The sequence below is a fragment of the Schistocerca nitens genome, chromosome 2 (assembly GCF_023898315.1).
Source record: "Schistocerca nitens isolate TAMUIC-IGC-003100 chromosome 2, iqSchNite1.1, whole genome shotgun sequence".
Taxonomy (NCBI): Eukaryota; Metazoa; Arthropoda; class Insecta; order Orthoptera; family Acrididae; genus Schistocerca; species Schistocerca nitens.
In genome coordinates, this window is record NC_064615.1 from 729,085,206 (window position 1) to 729,106,283 (window position 21,078).

General features: G+C 37.5%; 1 protein-coding gene across 3 annotated transcripts in view; it reads left to right on the forward strand.

The window, feature by feature from the left end:
- Positions 1-11,424: 11,424 nt before the first annotated feature.
- The window catches only part of LOC126236930 (obscurin), a 681,004-nt gene continuing 671,350 nt past the window's right edge, over positions 11,425-21,078 (forward strand). For all 3 annotated transcript variants that reach the window (XM_049946608.1, XM_049946610.1, XM_049946611.1), the window contains exon 1: positions 11,425-11,537. In XM_049946608.1, coding sequence (XP_049802565.1) covers positions 11,440-11,537 — 98 coding nt within the window. In that variant the 5' untranslated portion in view covers positions 11,425-11,439. The remainder of the gene's footprint in view (positions 11,538-21,078) is intronic.

Sequence of the window (21,078 nt, forward strand, 5' to 3'; positions counted from 1 at the left end):
AAAAAATGGTACAATGTTCTGACAAGTGTCTCAATATCGACGGAAATTATGTAGAATAGTAAATTAAGGTACAGGCTTTCATGTAAAAATGAAATTATTGAGATATCTTAGCACGTCTTTTTTTTAAACTTCAAAACGGTACTTACGAAAAAAAAACACGCCTCGTATATCTTCATCTTGCAAAAGAGATGGAAAGTTAATAATAATTTGAGATATATAAGAAACTATCAGCCCCGATTGCGGTAATGGAACCAACCTTTACCTTGGTTTCAGATCAAATAATTGAGCCTCCTTCAGAAGATATAACTGAATCTATAATTTGTCTAAGAGGGCATGTTCTAGAAATAAAACTAAAACAGCCTGAATAGGCGTACTCACATTTTAAAAATGCGGTACATAAGTACTAAGTCAACACCAAGACTTAACTTGAACTATGGTACGCGCCTCGTCTCCATGGGCGCCGTTCGGTCGGCCTCTGGAGCTCACGTGAAACTAAGTAGGACTAGATAACGCGCTGTAAATCAGCATGGCGGGGAACATTGCGCATGTCTAACTGAGACCATGACTGTCAAAGATAAAAGACCAACGCAGTTATATCATAAAACAAATAACTTATAGAAAGGTTGAAAATCGTAAACATAAAGCCTCTGCACCAAGTTATGACTAAAATGTAACAAACTATGCATGGATTTATATAAGTTCGAACACACTACCCCTACTTACACTATTAGAATATATCGACCCTTCCACAACGAATGCTGCATAACGCACACATCGTTATTAATGAAAGATGACATAGGACACAAAACAACGGAACTGTAGTATGTAAACGCCATAAGGCAATAATCTCGGTTAACCTGTACACAGATGGTCGCGTAGGTGTTTTTATCAGTTGATGTAGATATAATTCTTATTGATGACACGCACTGAATGAAGAATATTATCAAGATTAATTTTTTACCTTATTACTAAAAATAACGCGTGAGTGAACGAACAACGTCACTTCATCGCCATGTAATAGCAAAGGACCAGCATAGGTCAAATTATGTTTTACGTGTAAAAAAAATATGGTAATTGCGTAAACGGACGTGCAACGCCCTTTCATCGCCCTTATACTCTATCAATGGACAGGGGTCAATTTCACTACGCTCTACAAAAGAGAATTATCGCCTCTAATGTTAAAGGCTATTGTTAAACAGATATGATAAAACAAAAAGACACATAGGTAAATTTTATGGACACTTGACATGGGAAAACGACATGTTCTTCACAGGGATGAAGGAACGTTTTATCATATGCGGGAGACCCGCACCGCCATACTAGGCGAGGCCCTAGTGAAGGTGGTTTGCCATTGCCTTCCTCCGACCGTAATGGGGGGGGGGGGGGATGAATGATGATGGTGGAGACGACACAACACCCATTCATCTCGAGACACGGAAAATCCCTGACCCCGCCGGTAATCGAACCTGGGACCCTGTGTGCGGAAAGCGAGAACACCACCGCAAGACCACCAGCTGGTAAACAGAGACAGTCACAGTTACAACTCAATACACATAACTTGGCAATGAAGAAGATGACGAAAAATGAAACCTTGCAGCTGCCAAACTGTAAAGAAAAACAGACAGCGTAAGAACATAATACAGCAGGAAAAGCCATTATAATAGTGTAAAAAACACTGATGATGCTGCAACTGCAGTGAAACGTGTCTGGGACAGAAAACAAAATTGTCTTGTGCTAAAGGCGGACCCCATCCAAAAACATATGTTAAAGTACACTTACTTGCATATTTTTGACCTCATTCATTGTAATGTAAATAATCTAGCAAGTGTTTTATAATTAATGATAGCTAGTCCTCTCTAAAGTACTGGAGGGGACTAGGAAATGCCGTTAAGGTCCTAGACCCGATGAATGGAAACTCCTGATCTACACCTCCACGCGGTAGAGAGTGGGCAACGTCACTTCATGTGATGGCTAACGTAGACAGGGACCGAGGGATGACCGGGATAAGTCATCACCCCAGCATTTGCTGGAAAGGGCACCCTCTTGCCCTGGAAATGAGAAATCATTTCCAAATGCGGAAGAACCAGCTGATGGTCAACGGCATATGATGTGGAAGGCAACGGGAAACCACCACATTAAAGAACTACGGTTATCCCAAGCATCAGCAGTAAACCATGTCAGTATCTTCTGTAAAATTTTCCGGAGATGAAATAGTCCCCCAATCGGATCTCCGGGTGGGGACTGCAAAAGATACAGACAAGGTGAAGGAAAAGAATCCCAATTTTAACATAGGCACTTGGAATATGAGAACACTGCTTCAGTGTAGCAAGCTAGAAAAAGTAAAACTTCAAATGGAACGAATGGAAATCGATATCTTAGGCATATCGGAGATGAGATGGCCCCAACCAGGTGATTTCTGGTGTGGAGAATACAGAGTCATTCACACCGCAACTGACCAAGATAGACCAGGAATGGGGGGAGTTGGAATAATTTTGAGGAAAAACTATGGCTCACGTGTCAAGGGATATGTGCAACACAGCTCTCAAATAATACTAGTCAAACTTGAAACTAAACCAAAGGACACTGTGATAATACAAATATACATGCCAACATCCAAAGAAGAAGATGCATTCATTGACGAAATATACGAATAAACAAGTAATGCGATGAGAAATGTTAAGGGAGATGAAAACCTGATTGCCATGGGGGACCGGAACGCAATTGTGGGTGAAGAACTGGAGGAAGGAATTGTTATGGACTTGGAAGAAGAAATGAAAGAGGAGATCGACTTACCGAGTTCCGCTCGAGGAACCAATTAGTTGTTGCAAACACATTTTACAAACAAAAAAATGGCTCTGAGCACTATGGGACTCAACTGCTGAGGTCATTAGTCCCCTAGAACTTAGAACTAGTTAAACCTAACTAACCTAAGGACATCACAAATATCCATGCCCGAGGCGGGATTCGAACCTGCGACCGTAGCGGTCTTGCGGTTCCAGACTGCAGCGCCTTTTTTTTTTTTTTTTAATTTCATTTTGTTCGTTTTCGTTCGTTGCATCTGATCGGGGCGGACGTCGTAAGACACCCTTTTAAGTTCGTTGTTGATCCATTAACTCAGTTTTTTTATTACAGAGGGCAGCCAACCCACTGACCGAACACGCTGAGCCACCGTGCCGGCGTTTTCTTTTCTTTTTTTTTTGTTTTTTTGCATTTTTGTTCATTGTTGATCGTTGTGTCTGTTCGTTGCGGACGTAGCATGACATCCGTTAAAGTTCGTTTGTTGATCTTTCGACTCAGTTTTTTTATTACAGAGGCCAACCAGCTCTCTGACCGAACACGCTGAGCCACCGTGCCGGCTACCGCACGGCCACTTCGGCCGGCCATTTTACAAACATCACAAACGAAGAAGATACACACGGAAGGCCCATGGAGACCTGAGGAGACAACAGATTGATTGCATTCTAGTGAAAGCACGTTTTAGGAACGAGATAAAAGATTGCAGGGGCTATCCATCTGCAGACACAGGCAGTGATCATAACCTGGTCCTAATGAAAAGTTCACTGAGATTCAAACGTTTGAAGAAGAAGCCAGCAAAACTTAAATGGGAACTAGAAAACTGAAAACTGAGGGACTGGCAAAGCGCTATGCTCATGAAACAGACAACCTAGCTAAGAATTTTCAACATGGTGGAGTAAATAAAGACTGGGATCAAATTAAATCTGTTATATACAAAGCAGCAGAAAAGATAGTTGGAAGAACTCAACCCAAAAACAAGAGGAAATGGATTACAGCAGATATTATTGAGCTTATCGAAAACAGGAGATTATACAAAAATGCAACTGATGAACAAGGAAAAGCTGAATACTGAAGACTAAAGAATTTAGTTAACAGAGAAGCTAGGAAAGCAAAAGAAAATTTTCTTGAAGAAATGTGCAGAGAAATGGAAGCAAATATGCAAAACGGAAGAACTGATTTAGCCTACAGAACAGCAAATCAGTTTTTTAACAAACGTAAAACAACACTCTCAGGCACAATAGAAAATAAAGAGGGGAAAATGCTGTTTAGTGAAGACATGGTGAAGAGATGGAAAGAATACATAGAGGAGTTGTATGCCGGAACACTTCTTTCGGAGGAAGTAATAGGAAGAGAAGAGCAAGTAGACGAAGATGCCAAGGGAGATGACGTTCTGCAAGAAGAATTTGACAGAGCTCTAAAAGAGCTACGGGACAACAAAGCAACGGGTATTGGTGACATCCCTGCAGAACTAATAAAGAATGCTGGTGACAGCATGAAAATGCTGCTGCTTAAACTTATTAGGTCCATCTATAACACAGGAGAGATACCGACAACTTCCAGAAATGTATCATTGTTCCTATACCAAAGAAGGCAGCAGCTACAAAATGTGAACAGTACCGAACTCTAAGCCTAATATCACATGCATCAAAAATTCTCTTAAAAATAGTTCTGATGAGAATTGAAGAGAAGATGGAGGATATGCTGAGTGAAGATCAGTTTGGTTTCAGAAGGGGATTGGCAACAAGAGAGGCGATTCTGGCACTGAGACTCGTTATCGAAAAGCGATTACAGAAAAAAAAAAATTTACATTGCCTTTGTAGACATGGAAAAGGCATTTGATAACGTTATCTGGCAAGAGATGTTCAGAGTGCTGAGGAAAAGTGTGATACTCAGTTTCTATAAGAATGAGGTGGCAGTGATTAGGAACTGTCACCATGAACAAGAAGCAAATATTAGAAAAGCTATAGACCAAGTTCGAGAAACTACTGAGGTGGGGATCAAAATTAATGGGCAGAAAATAGACATGTTACGTTATGCAGATGATATTGCCATAGTCACAAAGGCAAAAGAAAATCTAGAGGAAGTCCTCAGAACATTGGAAAAAATTCTATACAATCAGTATGGAATGAGAATAAACAAGAAAAAAACTAAAGTAATGGTATGCAGTACAGAAGCAGAATATGAATCTCTGAGAATGAGAATTGGAATACAGGCGCTGGAAGTGACAGAGGAATTTACTTACCTGGGAAGCAAAATCACAAGAGATGGTAGAAGCCGGAAAGAAATTGCGACCAGGATACAAAAGGCCAAAATTGCATTTAATCAGAGAAGGAACTTACTCACCAGCAACAACATCAGTCTGAAAATAAGGAAACGTATCATGAAAGGTTTCGTTTGGAGTGTGGCCCTATACGGATGTGAAACTTGGACAATTGGAAGAGAAAAGAGAGGCCCTGGAGATGTGGTGCTACAGAAGGATGATGAAGATCAGCTGGAGAGACAAAGTAACAAATGCAGAGGTGCTTAGAAGAGTACAGGAAACCAGATCTCTGTGGAGGCACATCCAAACAAGAAGAGACAAACTTGTAGGGCACATATTATGACACAACAACATCATTGGAACAGTAGCAGAAGGAGCTACTGTGGGAAGGAATCGGATGGAGCGACCAAGGATATCATACATGCAACAGTTAATAAGTGACGTTGGATGTAACACATACATGGAAATGAAGAGGAAGGCAGGCAGAATAGAGGAATGGCGCTCTGCTGCAAACCAACCTCAGGGTTGAACACTAAAAGAAGTAGTCGTCAGACTGTCTTTAGTGGGCACGTTTATGCCGCAGCCTCGCTGGTTCACATCGCCAGCATACACAACCCACAGGCCACTGACCAGCCACGGAGACGCAATGAACCTGCAACTTCATCACTGGAGTAGCGTGCGTGCCTCTATTGTGAATAGAATCACTCATGCACACATTGAGAAAGAGGCACGCACCTGTATGAGTGCCTTTCTTGCTTGGAGTGCAAGTACAGGCTCATGGCGACTAGACGCAAGCAGCACTGGTTAACTGTTACAGGAGGGCACATATTCTCACTTCCCGCTGCGCTATTAATCTATTCCTACATGTACTGCATCTCCGGGAGAGGGCTTCGCTAGATTCCACACTTTTTCACCGCTATGTTCATTCGAGTGAAACAAATTGCTATACATTTACAACGTACCCTACGCACTATGTATAATTACCAAGCATAATCACTCAGGAGATCTTAATATTCTGCGATTTGTATGGAGATATAATGAAAACCTTCGAGTGAACTTACTCAGAATTCACTGCAAAGTTGCCTTCACCAATTCATTGTTTCATGTGATGTCCTCGAGGTATTTTTTCGTTAGACACATAGCCAGGTTGCCTGAATGCAGTATGATAAAGAGACACGGTTTCGCGTTAAAGCCTGAAAGACGACTCGAACTTTTTGGGTCACCAAAACTGTTTACAATTCAGCACAACGAAACTGTTTCACACGCGTTGTGTATCAGCAAGATAATGTGATTCGCGATGACAAAAGAACAACAGGAACAAAGAAATTCAATAATCAAGCTTCTCTTAAGAGATATATCCGAGAGAACTTAGCAAATCAGATTTAAATGTAACAAGACGGACAACACTGTCGTTGTGTTTCATAAATGCGTCCGTTATTCGTGAATCCTCCTGTACTAGTTATAAACAATTAAATGTTAAAGAATGGTACGCTCGTCCATTACATAGGAAGTTGTAAATTTGTGTTACAATAAGTATCGATAATGAAAATATAATTTTTGTACGAGCCTGCAAATACAGCGGGAGCAACTTCTTTATACAATGCTGCAGCAACCCTGGATACACCGCTACTCACGGCGCCCGCTTCCGTTACACCTATTACTTATCCGAAGAAAACTGCAATTTTGCGATATTTTAGTTGGACTGTTATCACATTCCCAATGTTAACTGTCTAGCTTAGGAATACTGAATGACTTCGTATTGTACGGTGTACAAAAAAGTTGCTTATAAAGCTTTTATGTATGTACAATGCAAGTATTATAAGCGCCAAACAAAAAGATGAATTAGATTATCAGGGCCGGAAATAAACGTGTAAATAGCGTAACCGTACAACCTTTTCAGGGAAGACATCCCATAGCTTCAGTTGTCTCTTTTGATCTATTTGAAGAGTACCTGACAAAATTCATGCTTATTAATAATTGTTCGCAATGTGAAATTATTAATACCACTACCAGTATCCAGAAAGGAATGTGTTCAGTATTAAAGAAAAATGAAGGTCAATTACCTACCTACTGGCAGTTCGTCATTTTCTGGTAATATGAGTTAACGACTCGTTTGAAGGAAAAAAAGTCTTTTCTTTATTTAGCAAATACACTGACACTTCATAGAAGAAAGAGCATTTTCCATAGGGTATGAGTTTCGAGAAGAAACCAAATCATTTGGGTAATATTCGTTTGGACCAGAAAGATAACGCGATGCTTACTATTGAAACTTTCTTACATGTGTGACTGAGCATTCTTCAATTGTAAAGTTCGATAACAATGGCCAAATTCCTTACCTGGATCACTAGCACAAACAGTATTTCAGAAGCATCAACGCCAGTCATTTTTATTTTTGATTTATTGCTTTTGTGCGATTGATATTTATATTACAGCAATTTATAACGCTCCATATTTCAGACATCACATCGGCAGATGTTGCTCATAAAGTACAAAAAGTGATTTCCATACTTCCAGTGCTCTGTCGGCATCACTGCACGTGCAGAGACGCTTCTTATCCCATTTCTTTTACCAAGTCGCAAAAAGAGGTACCGGTAAGCGACTGAAGTACCCAGTTCTACAGTAAGATCGTAGTACTGGCTGGAGATGGATTTTCAACCCTCGCCGATTGACATTATAATTCTCACAGACTCCCTGTTGAAGGATAGAAGATGCCGTTAGGGAATCGTGCATTTGCAGTATCATTCAAGATGACACTTAACACTTAAGCCCTTATTAGAACGACTGTTATTTCAGAATTTTGAAGGTTACAGTTATAATACGCCATGACCTGAATTGCGGCATCTTATTGTTGGATAGTTAACAATCAGAAAAAGAGAGGATAGAAGATATTTTTATTCATCCGTGGAACAATACAAATTGCATGGATGTTGTCAATTGTTGATACAATATTCCTTATTAAATAAATATACATAGATTCTTACAGCTTTTACAATTCTTATAATCAGTTTTGCAATATTTATAATTACAGTATGTCATATACTGCAACGCTTAACGCTTATACTGTAATGTTTAAAACATAGAGTATTAATGAATAGTAAGTGGAAAACTACAGTTATTTTAAATATGGTAATCATTTGCAGTTTGAAAACTTTTACTTACTAAATATGTTTTTAGCCCTTGACTAAAGGTATGGTGATCATTTACTCCTATAATTTCCTGTGGCAGCCTGTTGTACAGTTTTATATACTTATGGCACACTATTTCGGTTTTTTTACCCCCCCCCCCCTCCCCCAATCAGGTATGTAACTACTGACTGGATCTAGTCTCATGGATATGTATTGCACTGTTTGTAGTGTACTGACGAAGACTTCTTTTTCTTGGGTACATTATAATCTGGAAGATGCATTCCCATGGGACAGCAGAATTTCTAGCTTTAGCATAAATCAGTACAGTGACAAAACTTTTCCCCAAAACGAGATTATATCACAACAGGGTCACTATGAGGCATGAAATATTGCACATTGGTGCAGGGAATTTGCAGAGCATAACATGCTGTAGATAGTCTCTTTGAAAGCCTGTACATGTTCTGTCCATTTCAGATGGCAGTCTACATTCAATTTCAATAAGATGGTGTCCATTACGCATTCTAATACCCTCAGTGTTAATTGTTAATCTAGCATTATAGTGTGTGTTATTCCAACGGAACTACATATAGCTAGTTTTCTTTACATTTAGGCTTACTTTGTTTTTCAATAACCAGTTCTAGGATGGCTATGTAATATATTTTGGGTCTGATTCACTAAAAATCCTTTTGAAGTATGTGAGATCTCAACTCACTGCACCCAGTTTTCTAGGTATGACTTTAACCTTTTGTTCCCAGTAGCTCTAATTTATACAATAAAATTTTGTGGTCAGTGGTGTGAAATCTAAAAAAATTCCATTCACGTGATCACCTTTGTCCAGTGCCTCAAGAATGGTTTTTTGTAAGCAGTGCTGTAGAAGATTCTGTATCTCTTCTGGGCCTGGTTTCATTGCAAAGAAGGTTAAATTTATTTAAGTACTTTGGTAATCTATTTTTCATTAGCTTTTCAATAATTTTGGAAGTGGTGAACAGTAAAGAGATTGGTGTGTAGTTTTCCACATTTTTTGCATCACCATTTTAAGGTATGCTCACATTAGATATCCAGGAGAACAGCCAGATTTGGATGATTCATTGATCATTTTTGTCAATGGGGGTGTTATCGTTTTTACACATGCTTTAAGGACACAAACTGGTATTTCATCTAGACTGGTCAATGTTTAAATAGGCATATAACTTGTGCCTTCTCTCTCTCTGTCTCTGTCTCTCTCTTTCTCTGGATAGTTGAGTTTAGTGGCTGGTGTTGTTAAAGTAAACATTCAGGATGTTTGCCATTCCTTTTGGATGGATTATTTGACTGTCCTTGTTTTTAAGTTATGAATGTTTGTGTTTTTATGCAATGTACTGTATGATGTCTGTTGTTTGATTATATTCCAGGCTGCTTTGCTTTCGTTTTCTGCTTTCAGTAGTATTTTATGGTTTGTAAGGTTTTAGCTGCTAGCAGTACTTTCTGTAAATTCTTTAACTGTTTTTATAAAATTTCAAAAAGAATGTGTCAGCCTATTTTTGGTGGAATTGAGACGCCTAAGAGTTTTAGAGGATTTTTTTATCTCTGAAAGAATGCAGTGTTTTGCCAAATGATTCTTTAAATTAATTCCTGCAATGAGAAGACCCTTTTGCAAATATTTAATTTAGGGGCTTTTCTACACAAATATTTACTTTTAATATCTGAGATAGATGAACGGATAGGTCTAGATTTTTAGCCTTCATACAGCATTTTTTCCTCTCTATATTTGTTGATACATGGTCTATCAGTGTTGAAGACTGATTACTCCACTAGGACAACTTAAGAAGTGAAGACACACCATAATTGTACAGAATATTTAAGTAGGCATTGCTGACTTCACTGTATTGATATTTGAATCCCCACAGATGATTGTTTTTGAACACAATACCTTATCTAAACTCTGGTTTAGACTTGACAAAAAAATGTCCATATCAGGTCTGGAGGATTGGTACACAAAGACTACACTTAACTTTTTAGCCTACGAGCTATGTTCTCCTGTATCTCAGTGGTGAAGTGACAGGCTACAAATCCAAAGACCTTGAGTTTGATCCCCAGTCAATCCTAGGATTTTTATATGTCATTCATCACTTCTTTCATCTTTGGCAATGTTCGTTGATGTGAAAAATGCCAACTTGCACCATGGTATGGAGTCCACATTCAATTGTAGGTTCCCTGTAACTGGCTAGGTAAGGAAGTCCAAAACTCAGAGGAAGGCAACAGCATACCACTCCAACAGGACCATGTTTACTAAAGCACTGTGGTGTTCAAAACAATCTTCAGATTGACTGGTGTTCAAAACAATCTTCAGATTGACAACTGCTTTGCTTATTTACTTTCTCTTACTTCAGCAGCTAATAGTTCAAAATATTTATCTACACTTAATGTAATAAGGTCATTTCTGACTTCAAATGAAACCACTTTTCACATAAATACATGAACCCTCACCTTTCATGGAGTGTCTAGTGCAGAAACAAGCAAGTTCATATGAGGTTAAAGCTATATACAAAATTTCATTCCTTTCACACAAGTGTTCAGTAAGAAGTACAGTTGAATTGTCTAGTGTTTGCATGTCTACTTCTAGTTGCTGAACTATGTTTTTATAGATTGTATGTTTTGGTGGAACTCTGTTAAACATTTAGTTGCCTGTATCATGATGGTTTCCTCCTCTTTGTGATTGAGATTAAAAACTCTTTCACATCCTTTTTTTGCTACACATTTTACTTTATGGTGTTTTCTCATCTTCTGGCAATACCTCAACTTCTATTGCTTCCACTGATTGACTTGACAAGTTGTCTATACACGGCCATGGTAATTTGTAATTTCTTTGACTTTACCATTTGCCATATAAGTACACAAGATTTGTACTGGGTAATTAAATTGATAGTGTGAATAATGACCAAAAAAAGTAAACTAAGAGCATGAACAGATGTTATATTCTTTTTTTTTTTTGTTATACAATTAATGTGCAACAATGATGTTGAATTTGTTTTAGAAGGATAAGTAATTAAAAGGAAATTTTAATCACATTAATAATGCTAAAATAATAAAACAGTTTTATAAAATTGTCCATGAATAACTCATCTTAGTTTGATTTTTGCATTTCTTAGAGTCTAGGAAAGGTTTGTACAAACAACTCATATAAACAATTCTACATTTCTTTTCAGGGCAGTTGTTCGAGAGTTGGTGGAGACAGAAGAGGAATTTGGCCGAGACCTAAGACAAGTAGTGGAACGATACATGCAACCACTCGACAACCCTGCTGTGCCACGAGTTGTGCGGGATAACAAAGATGTCCTCTTCAGCAACCTCAAGCAAATTGCTGATTTCCACAACACGTAAGTTGTGCATTTAGTTTTTCAATCTTCCAGTGTCCAGCTGCATTAATGTTTAGTGTGAATACAGCTTGTGTGAGAGACCTAAATGTTCATATTAACACTCCAGCTTTTCCTTAAAGATTAATTTTCCCTTGGTATGTGGTTATGTGGCAACACAGTACACCAGATTGACTTTGTTCGTCCTTTATGAAGTCCTCTATGACACACAGACTTCAAAAGCATCGGAGCCTGTATTGTTGGTTTTGGCATTGGCCCTGGCCATATAGTAGGAACCATCTCAGCATGTGCCTGAAATAATTCAGATTAACAACAGAAAACTTAAATCAGGATGCCTGGGTGAAGATTGGAGCCTCCACCTTCCCTAATACAAGGCCACTCTGTTTAAAACAGTGCTACCTCATTCGATTTACCTCTAGTGTACAACACTGTTTTACGTATAAGTTTTTTAATAATGAGAAAGGCCACTGCTGAACTATTAATTCATACCTCACTCCTTGTTTCATGACACTACAACACCATCAGCTGATGTCAGAAACATGTCATGCACTGTAACTTCCCATTCGCTAGCCTGAAATACTTAGTCAGCATTCCTCTATAATGAATGAGGTGTTGAGCCCAGAAAGGGGATTTGGTGTTAGGGTTAATCATTGCATAGATTTAGGAGAATGTTTTTTTCAGAAAAGGAGAAAGAAGAAGAATAAATATGATTTGCATGTGCCAGGTGGAGATTTAGATGTTTCATTATTGTTATTATTATTTGTATTACATTATTTTAGCAAACCACAGTCTTTGTTGTCTAAATAACTCTTGAACGTTTGGGTTAAGAGGTGCTTTTTAACTAAGTTTGTTTTTGCAAGTTCTTTTATCTCCATTGGTAATTTATTGTACAGTTTTATTCCTTGATAGAAAATGCTGTTTTGAGTTTTATGTTTATTTGTTCTTGGGAAATGTAAATCCAGTTTAGATCTTCTTCCATAGTCATGGATATTGCTGTCTCCACAGTAATTATCAGTGTCGTCTTTGATGTGTAAAACTAATTGGTAGCTGTATTCACACTGTGCAGTTAAAATCCCCAGTGCCTGAACAGTTCTTTATAAAGAGCTCGGCTACTATTTTTTGTTACTATTATTGTGGTCCTTTTCTGTATTTTGAAAACTGGGTTCATATTTTGTGCATATGTTCCCCAGAAAATAATGTCATACCTAAAAAATGAGTGTACATATGAATAGTATGTAACTGAAAAGAGACTGGTTGTTGACACACTGATGATAGGATGCAAAGGGGTTAACATGCTGATGTCAATATGTTTGCAAGTGTCTTTCTGTATTCACACCATTTCAATTAAGAATAAATATTCATTCATAGAACTTTTGCATTTGTTACAACGTCTATAAATATAACAGCATCATTTTCCCTCTTCAAACTGAAATACAGGGCAATTTGTTTTTTTATGTTGAGTGTGACTTTATTGCTTATGGACCAATCATAAACTTCCCTGATAGTTTCATTTTCTTTCTCTGCAACGAGTTCTCTTGTTTTCTCAGTCACTATAACACTGCTGTCATCACTGAAAACAATTTGTTCCCCATTACTAACACTACTGGGGAAGTCATTGAGAATATTAGAAATAGTGCTGGTCCTAATATCCAACTTGATGAACTCCTATTTTAATGTATTTTGCTTCTAGTAAGTGTTTTAGTAAAAGTTTAGATGTCTTTCAGGTATGTGTTATCTCTACTCTTTGTACCTTATCTGCTAGGTATGATAGGAATCAGTTATTAGCTACCCCTCTTATTGCTAATATTTCTTGCTTATTTAGTAGAATCTTATGGTCAGTGACATTGATAGCCGTAGAAAGATCTACAGATATGTCTGTGATACACTCATTGTTGTCAATGGCATCAAGTACCAAAAAAATGGTTCAAATGGCTCTGAGCACTATGGGACTTAACTTCTAAGGTAATCAGTCCCCTAGAACTTAGAACTACTTAAACCTAACTAACCTAAGGATATCACACACATCCATGCCCGAGGCAGGATTCGAACCTGCGACTGTAGTGGTCGTGCGGCTCCACACTGTAGCGCCTAGAACCACTCAGCCACCCCGGCCGGCTCAAGTACCACTTTTGTGAATTCTACTATGGCTGATTCCTACTTCTGCCACTTTGGAAACCAAATTGTGATTCACTTAAAAGGTTGTATTTAATCAAGTAATTTACTGATCTGTCTTTCATAATTGATTCTATTATTTTTGAGATGGTGTCAGCAGGAAAATGGATCAGTAATTTTCTGTCCTCTGCATTATCTTTCTTTAGCAGAGATACAACTCTTGCCTGTTCTAAATACTCTAGAAATTTCAAATTATCAAAAGTTAACTGAAATTATTTCCATAAATGTACTATATTACATTTACATATTCAGAATGTTTGAATCAGCATATTGTATTTGTATATTAAAAATAGTTGCACTATGCAGCAAATCCCTATATTTTGCTGTGATTTTATTACTTACAGTGCTCCTATTTCACAAGTGTGCTACCTTGTTGCAGTTACGCATCACTTGTTGTATTGAAGTATATGAATTAATTGAGGAGAATATCCCATTTTTTTCCAGTTGGTTCAGTTTTGTCATTATCCTGTTCCATCTTCCTAGTTTTGCTAATTGCTGCACATAGTTCTGTGATGTCTTTCGTTTGAAGATGAGTGTGCATTTGTTTCAGTGAATGTGTGAGTGATGTCAGTTTTTGTGTGGATCATAAATACCTACCTCATTGCTCATGGAAGGTCAGCAGCAATATGGAATGCTTGGCACTTGTGGAACAAGCAGTACACTGTTTGCGTGGCATGCAGTCAAGATTTACTGCAGTATTTAAGGAAGGAAGGAAGATTGCGTTGAATGTCCCACTGACATCGAGGTCATTAAAGATGGAGCACAAGCTTGGATCATGTCAAGGATGGAGAAGGAAACTGGCCATGGCCTTTCAAAGGAACCATGTCGGCACTTGCATGGAGCAATTTAGGGAAATTACGGAAAACCTAAATGTGGATCGATGGACGCAGGTTTGAACCACCGTCCTCCCAAATGAGAGTCCAGTGTGCTATCTACTGCACCACCTTGCTTGGTGCAAGATGTAAACTGAATGCTCACATGCCTCACCACAGAGGCTGGTTGTAGAATTACTTTTAAAAGAATATGCCCTCATACCAAACAGTGCCTAAAACTTCCAGGTATGTGGGATCTTGGTGTACCATACGGCTTCCATCAATAGCAGAGCAAGGATCACAAAAAGTGTGTAGAAATGTAATAAGAGATGTCATCTATGATTTAGGCTCTTCAGAGAATGAGCGTGGAAAAGAGTGTGCAATAATAGTAGTGGGTGCAGGCATCAGTCAGCATTCTGTTGAGGATGTGATTGTGATTTTTATTCATCAAGTAAATTACCTTTCATACAGCTATGTACTTGTAACAAAGGACATGTCATTATGCATATACATATAAAAGCAGACAAAGTGAGTACATGTAACAAGTTGCACAGTATATAAGTAATGTTACATAACACACAATGATGTGCAATTCATAATGATTTACAGCACCAGGGTTTAAAAAAAATACAGTTTTGTGTCATAATATTATCTTTGATAATAAATGAGTGGTTCTAATTCTATGTTACTTTCTAACTCTAATTCTTAAGGTCAGTTTCCCTTAACATGGTACATAAATTTTGTCGCTAACAGCGTGGACTTTTGCACACTGCCTACTCATATTCTCAGCCACACTATATTCTTCTTCTGTTAGAAATATTTTTAAGGTTGCAGGGACCACCTTAGTTTTGAAGTTTTGTAATTCTCTTGGCGGTGCATGTGGTAACTTGATACTAGAATATCTAGCCATTTTCTGAAAAATCTGTAGTCTATGTGAACAATGTAGGAAAAGACAGATTGCTGCTTACTGTAAAGAAGACACATTAAGTTGCAGGCAGGCACAATTAAAAAACATTACTTAGTTTCCAGTCACAACCTTCATTAGCAAAAGAGAAACACATACCATTCATATATACAAGCAAGCACACCTCATGCACAGTTGGCCAACTCCATCATCTCAGGCTGGAACACCTTGAATAATTCAAGAAACTCCAGACACTACCATCCTGTTATCCAAGGCCTTTACAATAAATTCTGCTAATGATTCAGTTGCTGTTTCTGTTGATTTCCCTTTCTGCTATCCAGGCTCTGCTGGAGGTATTACATTGTGCTTTTTCAGGTAATCAGTTGCTCTGTTGACTATGGGCATTTCTATTCTATTTATTTATTTGTTTATTTTTTGAGAAGTCTGATACTAAAGGTAATTGTAATTTATGCACAGGCACTACTTTAATTAATTAAAGTTTATCAGGAAACACTCCTTCTTGGAATGGTCAGTTGACAATATCCAGTAGTGGTGTAATTATTTATGCTGCCACCTGCTTGATTCGGTAGTTTCACATTTCATCATGTCCAGCAGACTTCATTGCCTGTAGCTTTTTTATAACTCTTCTCACTTCCTCCTCAGATGATGATTTCAGGAACATAGACCACTTGCTACAATAGTATTGGACATGTCGGATAAATTACAGAAATAATATAAAGGAAACAAATACAAATAAAACAAAAATAAAGCAGGATAGGATTAGGTGAGGATAGGGCAGAAGGTCTGTTACTGTGGTCTGGTGATTTCCTTGGTTATTACATCCATGTTTTAGGTTTTCTACTGTATCTATGTAGTGATTCTTCAGGATGTTGGCAATTTCTGTTTTACCTGTCTCGATTTTGTTACTCACTTTCATACTTCTTCTGTTTCATTTATTTTCTGTGCATATTTTTTGTTGCCCCTCCCAGAGCTAATTATATCTCATGCTGTTGTCATTTTATTGATGATTTTGAAATAATTTCATTAATCGATTTGCCATTTGCTTATCTTATCAATTGTCTGTACTACTTCTGGTGCTTTTTATAGGTTTCAGTACTTCACCTCTGTTTTATTACTCTTTAGGTAGCCTTCAGTTCTATTATTTCTTTCATGATCCACTGCTTGCTTTGAAGAATTTTTCTTTTCATCTTGGTATTTGGAAATGCTTTGTTAAAGCAGTATATTAATGTTTCTTGAAAAGCATTGCATTTTTCATTTGTTCACTGGGCTTGAAGAGTGTATGGCCACTGTTCTTTTCTCAACATAACTTTAAATATGTTGGTGTTTCATTGATTTCTTCATTTTTATTTTCTGTTTTGAGTTCAGGCTTCCATACACTTCACATAGCTGCCCAAAGTGATAAGAAAGTCTTGTTTGTAGAACCTTTGTTGTATATGTGTTGCTAACTATGTTAGTATAATATTACCAATAACAGACTCAGTTTCCAAAGTCACTCATTTTGGTTCCAGTACAGTAGCTTTCATATAGTATTAGCAGCTCCTCAAATTTTTGCTTTCTTTGTGTCTCTGTTCCCATACCAGTATAAAATCACCATATATTACATAGTCTTTCAGTTTGTTTGTTTTTCTGAAAATTTGGTATTTATGAGCAAAGTATTTATTTTACCACTTGGTGACATTTACAAACTGAATACTCTTAAATCACTGTAAGAATACCTGTAATTTCAAAGTCTTTTTCTTCACTTTTGGGTACATTTTTGTATGTATCATTCATAATGTTATCATAATTCTCAGCCTGTTTTAACAAATATTGCTGCTCCTCCACTTTTAAATTCTGATCTGCAGAAATAGTTTACAAGAATATAAAATTTTATGGTAAAAATTCATATTTCATTTGTCTTTTAATCCATGTTCACTTACACACTATGTCTGGTCGTGTTTCATTTGTAAGTCTTCTGCTTCTAATTTTTTGTTGCCCATGTATTACACATTTTGATACTGAATTCTAAGCTTAATTTCTTTTTCTTTATGATACAATTCTCATTCCCTATTTGATTATCATGTTTTTATTTCTTGCCACTAATAGTAACTTCCAGGTTTTTTACTTCTTTGACTGTATCATAAAAAATATCACCAGCCAGATGTTGACATGTTATCTTTTTCCTTACTGAAGTTCTCGTAGGCATTATTCCATTTGGTTTTTCTTTTTTTCTTTTGTACAACTGTTGCCTGGTGCTGCTCATTCACTTAATTGGGCTTAGTTCCAGTTCCTCTTCTTCTGCAATGGATTTTGGATTTTTGTTTATTTTTTTCATTTCTGTTGTGGAGGTATTACAGCTCAGCTCAGTCTCATTAGGTCTAGTATATGTTGCTGTCTTCATCACTGGTTTTTCTTTTTGGATTAATTTGCAGTGGTATTAGTTCTTCTTCTGGAGCAGATTTTGGATTTTGATTTGATTTTGTCATTACTACTCCGGAGATCTCATTCAACTAATTATTTCCAGATAAATTTTGAGTAACTATTTTGGTTTCTGTAGATATGTTTTACTCTTAATGATGATTTTTTTCTGTCTCACTTACCAGCTCTGCTTTCAATCTGTACACAAAGCTGTTTTTTCTTTCGACACCAGTTTCAGTCAATGCCTTTTAAAATCATTTCCACTGAGAAAGGTGTTTATGTCCATTACTGTAGGAGATTCTGCCCATCTGCTGCTATCATTATTTAGCTATTTAATCTATAAATGTATCTGTTTTTGGCTGGAATGTCATATCTGTACGGGATTGTGTTGTTGTTGTGGTCTTCAGTTCTGAGACTGGTTTGATGCAGCTCTCCATGCTACTCTACCCTGTGCAAGCTTCTTCATCTCCCAGTACCTACTGCAACCTACATTCTTCTGAATCTGTTTAGTGTATTCATCTCTTGGTCTCCCTCTATGATTTTTACCCTCCATGCTGCCCTCCAATACTAAATTGGTGATCCCTTGATGCCTCAGAACATGTCCTACCAACCGATCCCTTCTTCTAGTTAAGTTGTGCCACAAACTTCTCTTCTCCCCAATCCTATTCAATACCTCCACATTAGTTATATGATCTACCCATCTAATCTTCAGCATTCTTCTGTAGCACCACATTTCGAAAGCTTCTATTCTCTTCTTGTCCAAACTAGTTATCGTCCATGTTTCACTTCCATACATGGCTACGCTCCATACAAATACTTTCAGAAACGACTTCCTGACACTTAAATCAATACTCAATGTTAACAAATTTCTCTTCTTCAGAAATGCTTTCCTTGCCATTGCCAGTCTACATTTGATATCCTCTCTACTTCGACCATCATCAGCTATTTTTCTCCCCAAATAGCAAAACTCCTTTACTGCTTTAAGTGTCTCATTTCCTAATCTAATTCCCTCAGCATCACCCAACTTAATTCGACTACATTCCATTATCCTCGTTTTGCTTTTGTTGATGTTCATCTTATACCCTCCTTTCAAGACACTGTCCATTCCTTTCAACTGCTCTTCCAAGTCCTTTGCTGTCTCTGACAGAATTACAATGTCATCGGCAAACCTCAAAGTTTTTATTTCTTCTCCATGGATTTTAATACCTACTCCAAATTTTTCTTTTGTTTCCTTCACTGCTTGCTCAATATACAGATTGAATAACATCGGGGATAGGCTACAACCCTGTCTCACTCCCTTCCCAACCACTGCTTCCCTCTAGTGCCCCTCGACTCTTATAACTGCCATCTGGTTTCTGTACAAATTGTAAATAGCCTTTCGCTCCCTGTATTTTACCCCTGCCACCTTCAGAATTTGAAAGAGAGTATTCCAGTCAACATTGTCAAAAGCTTTCTCTAAGTCTACAAATGCTAGAAACGTAGGTTGCCTTTCCTTAATCTAGCTTCTAAGATAAGTCGTAGGGTCAGTATTGCCTCACGTGTTCCAACATTTCTACGGAATCCAAACTGATCTTCCCTGAGGTCAGCTTCTACCAGTTTTTCCATTCGTCTGTAGAGAATACGCGTTAGTATTTTGCATCCGTGACTTATTAAACTGATTGTTTGGTAATTTTGCGATTGTACACAACATTAATTTTGTCAGAACTGTATGGTGTGTTATTTCATAAACAGCTTTTCAAAATAAGTGTGATTTTTCTTCATTGTAGCTGTCATTTGTTCTGGCAATCACAATAAGGCTGTTAATTTTTACTGCTATATTTTTTTTTCATTAACATTTTGTGTTACTTTTGAAATAATGTGCAGTGACATTATGTTGGAATAATGATAGAAATTTCTGGATGTAGGGAAGGCAGCCACTCACCTATAACAGATTGATGTATGGAGCACAGAAACACATACTAGAAAACAGCTTTCTCACTATCTTTTGAGCACTGGCTCTGTTTCTAGCAAAAGTACACATTCTCAAAGATAACAACACAGACACCCAAATGCCCTTTCCCTTAGGACTCAAAAGCTAGTGTGACTCCTGTCTTCTGTTATGTGTTTCTGGGCTCCATGCATTGATCCACTGTGGGTGAGTGGTTACCTTTCCCTTATTTTAGTTATGATTTAATTCTTTTCTAGAATATTATTCAGAAACTTTGTGGACTATCTACTATGACTGTCACTTAGTAAAAGAACTTCCAGTTTTAGGCACAATTTTTTTCCATCTTGTTTAACCAGATTTGCTTTGTTTGAATTTCTGCATGCATCCTTGTATGGTGTTTGTTGATCAAATTTTGTCATTTCTTCCAAGCTGCTGTTCTGGCTGTTTCAAACAATTGCACTTGTCATGAAACTCCTAATTTTCTGATCTGATGGTATTCTGTATGATGAATGCTTCTCATTCTAGTTTGAAAATCATGAAGAAAACACATGTAATATCTTCCATAAAAATATCTGAAGCTTCATTAATAAAATGGATGAACATCTCATATCCACGATCTTGGATCGACTGACTGATGGCATCACTATTTGATCCCTTACCCCTCTCTCCCACTCACCAGCCAACCAACCATCTCATATTCATAGATGGCTTGATGAAATGTGTGCAAATGTGTTGTGCAAATCTGAACATCAAATGGAAATTACTAAAATTCAACATAACGATTTTCATGGATTCAAGCTAAAGTCTCACTACTGTAGAACCAGTAACAAGAAAGGCTGTGTGCCAATTTATGCAAAAAATGAAATTAAATCCTGGTCCCTTTAGATTAATTAATGTTGTGTTGAACAGCTCGTTGAATGTTTGGCATGTTAGTGGATCAGGAATCACATGAGCTTGCAGTAGTGACAGTTTATGGGCTACCAGCAGGAAATATCCGAAGCTCACAAAGCTGTTAGTAACAGGTTTAGGAAGGTTATGCAAATCTTTGTGGGGACTTTAATGTTGATTTTCTGTCACAAAACTACTGATCAAAGACACTGGCAGTTGTTGGCCCCCACCTGTTTACTATGCACTTTAGCAAACTTCCTTATGAGTATAGAAGCACATAGTGCAGCAGCCATTGGCAGTTTGTTTTTAAACCTAACAATTTTTAGTCCTTTAAATATAAAATCAGCTTTCAGTGGATTATCTGGCCATGGTGGTCGTGTGTTACCAGTAAAATATACTGATCACTGTAATCATTAGCGGTGA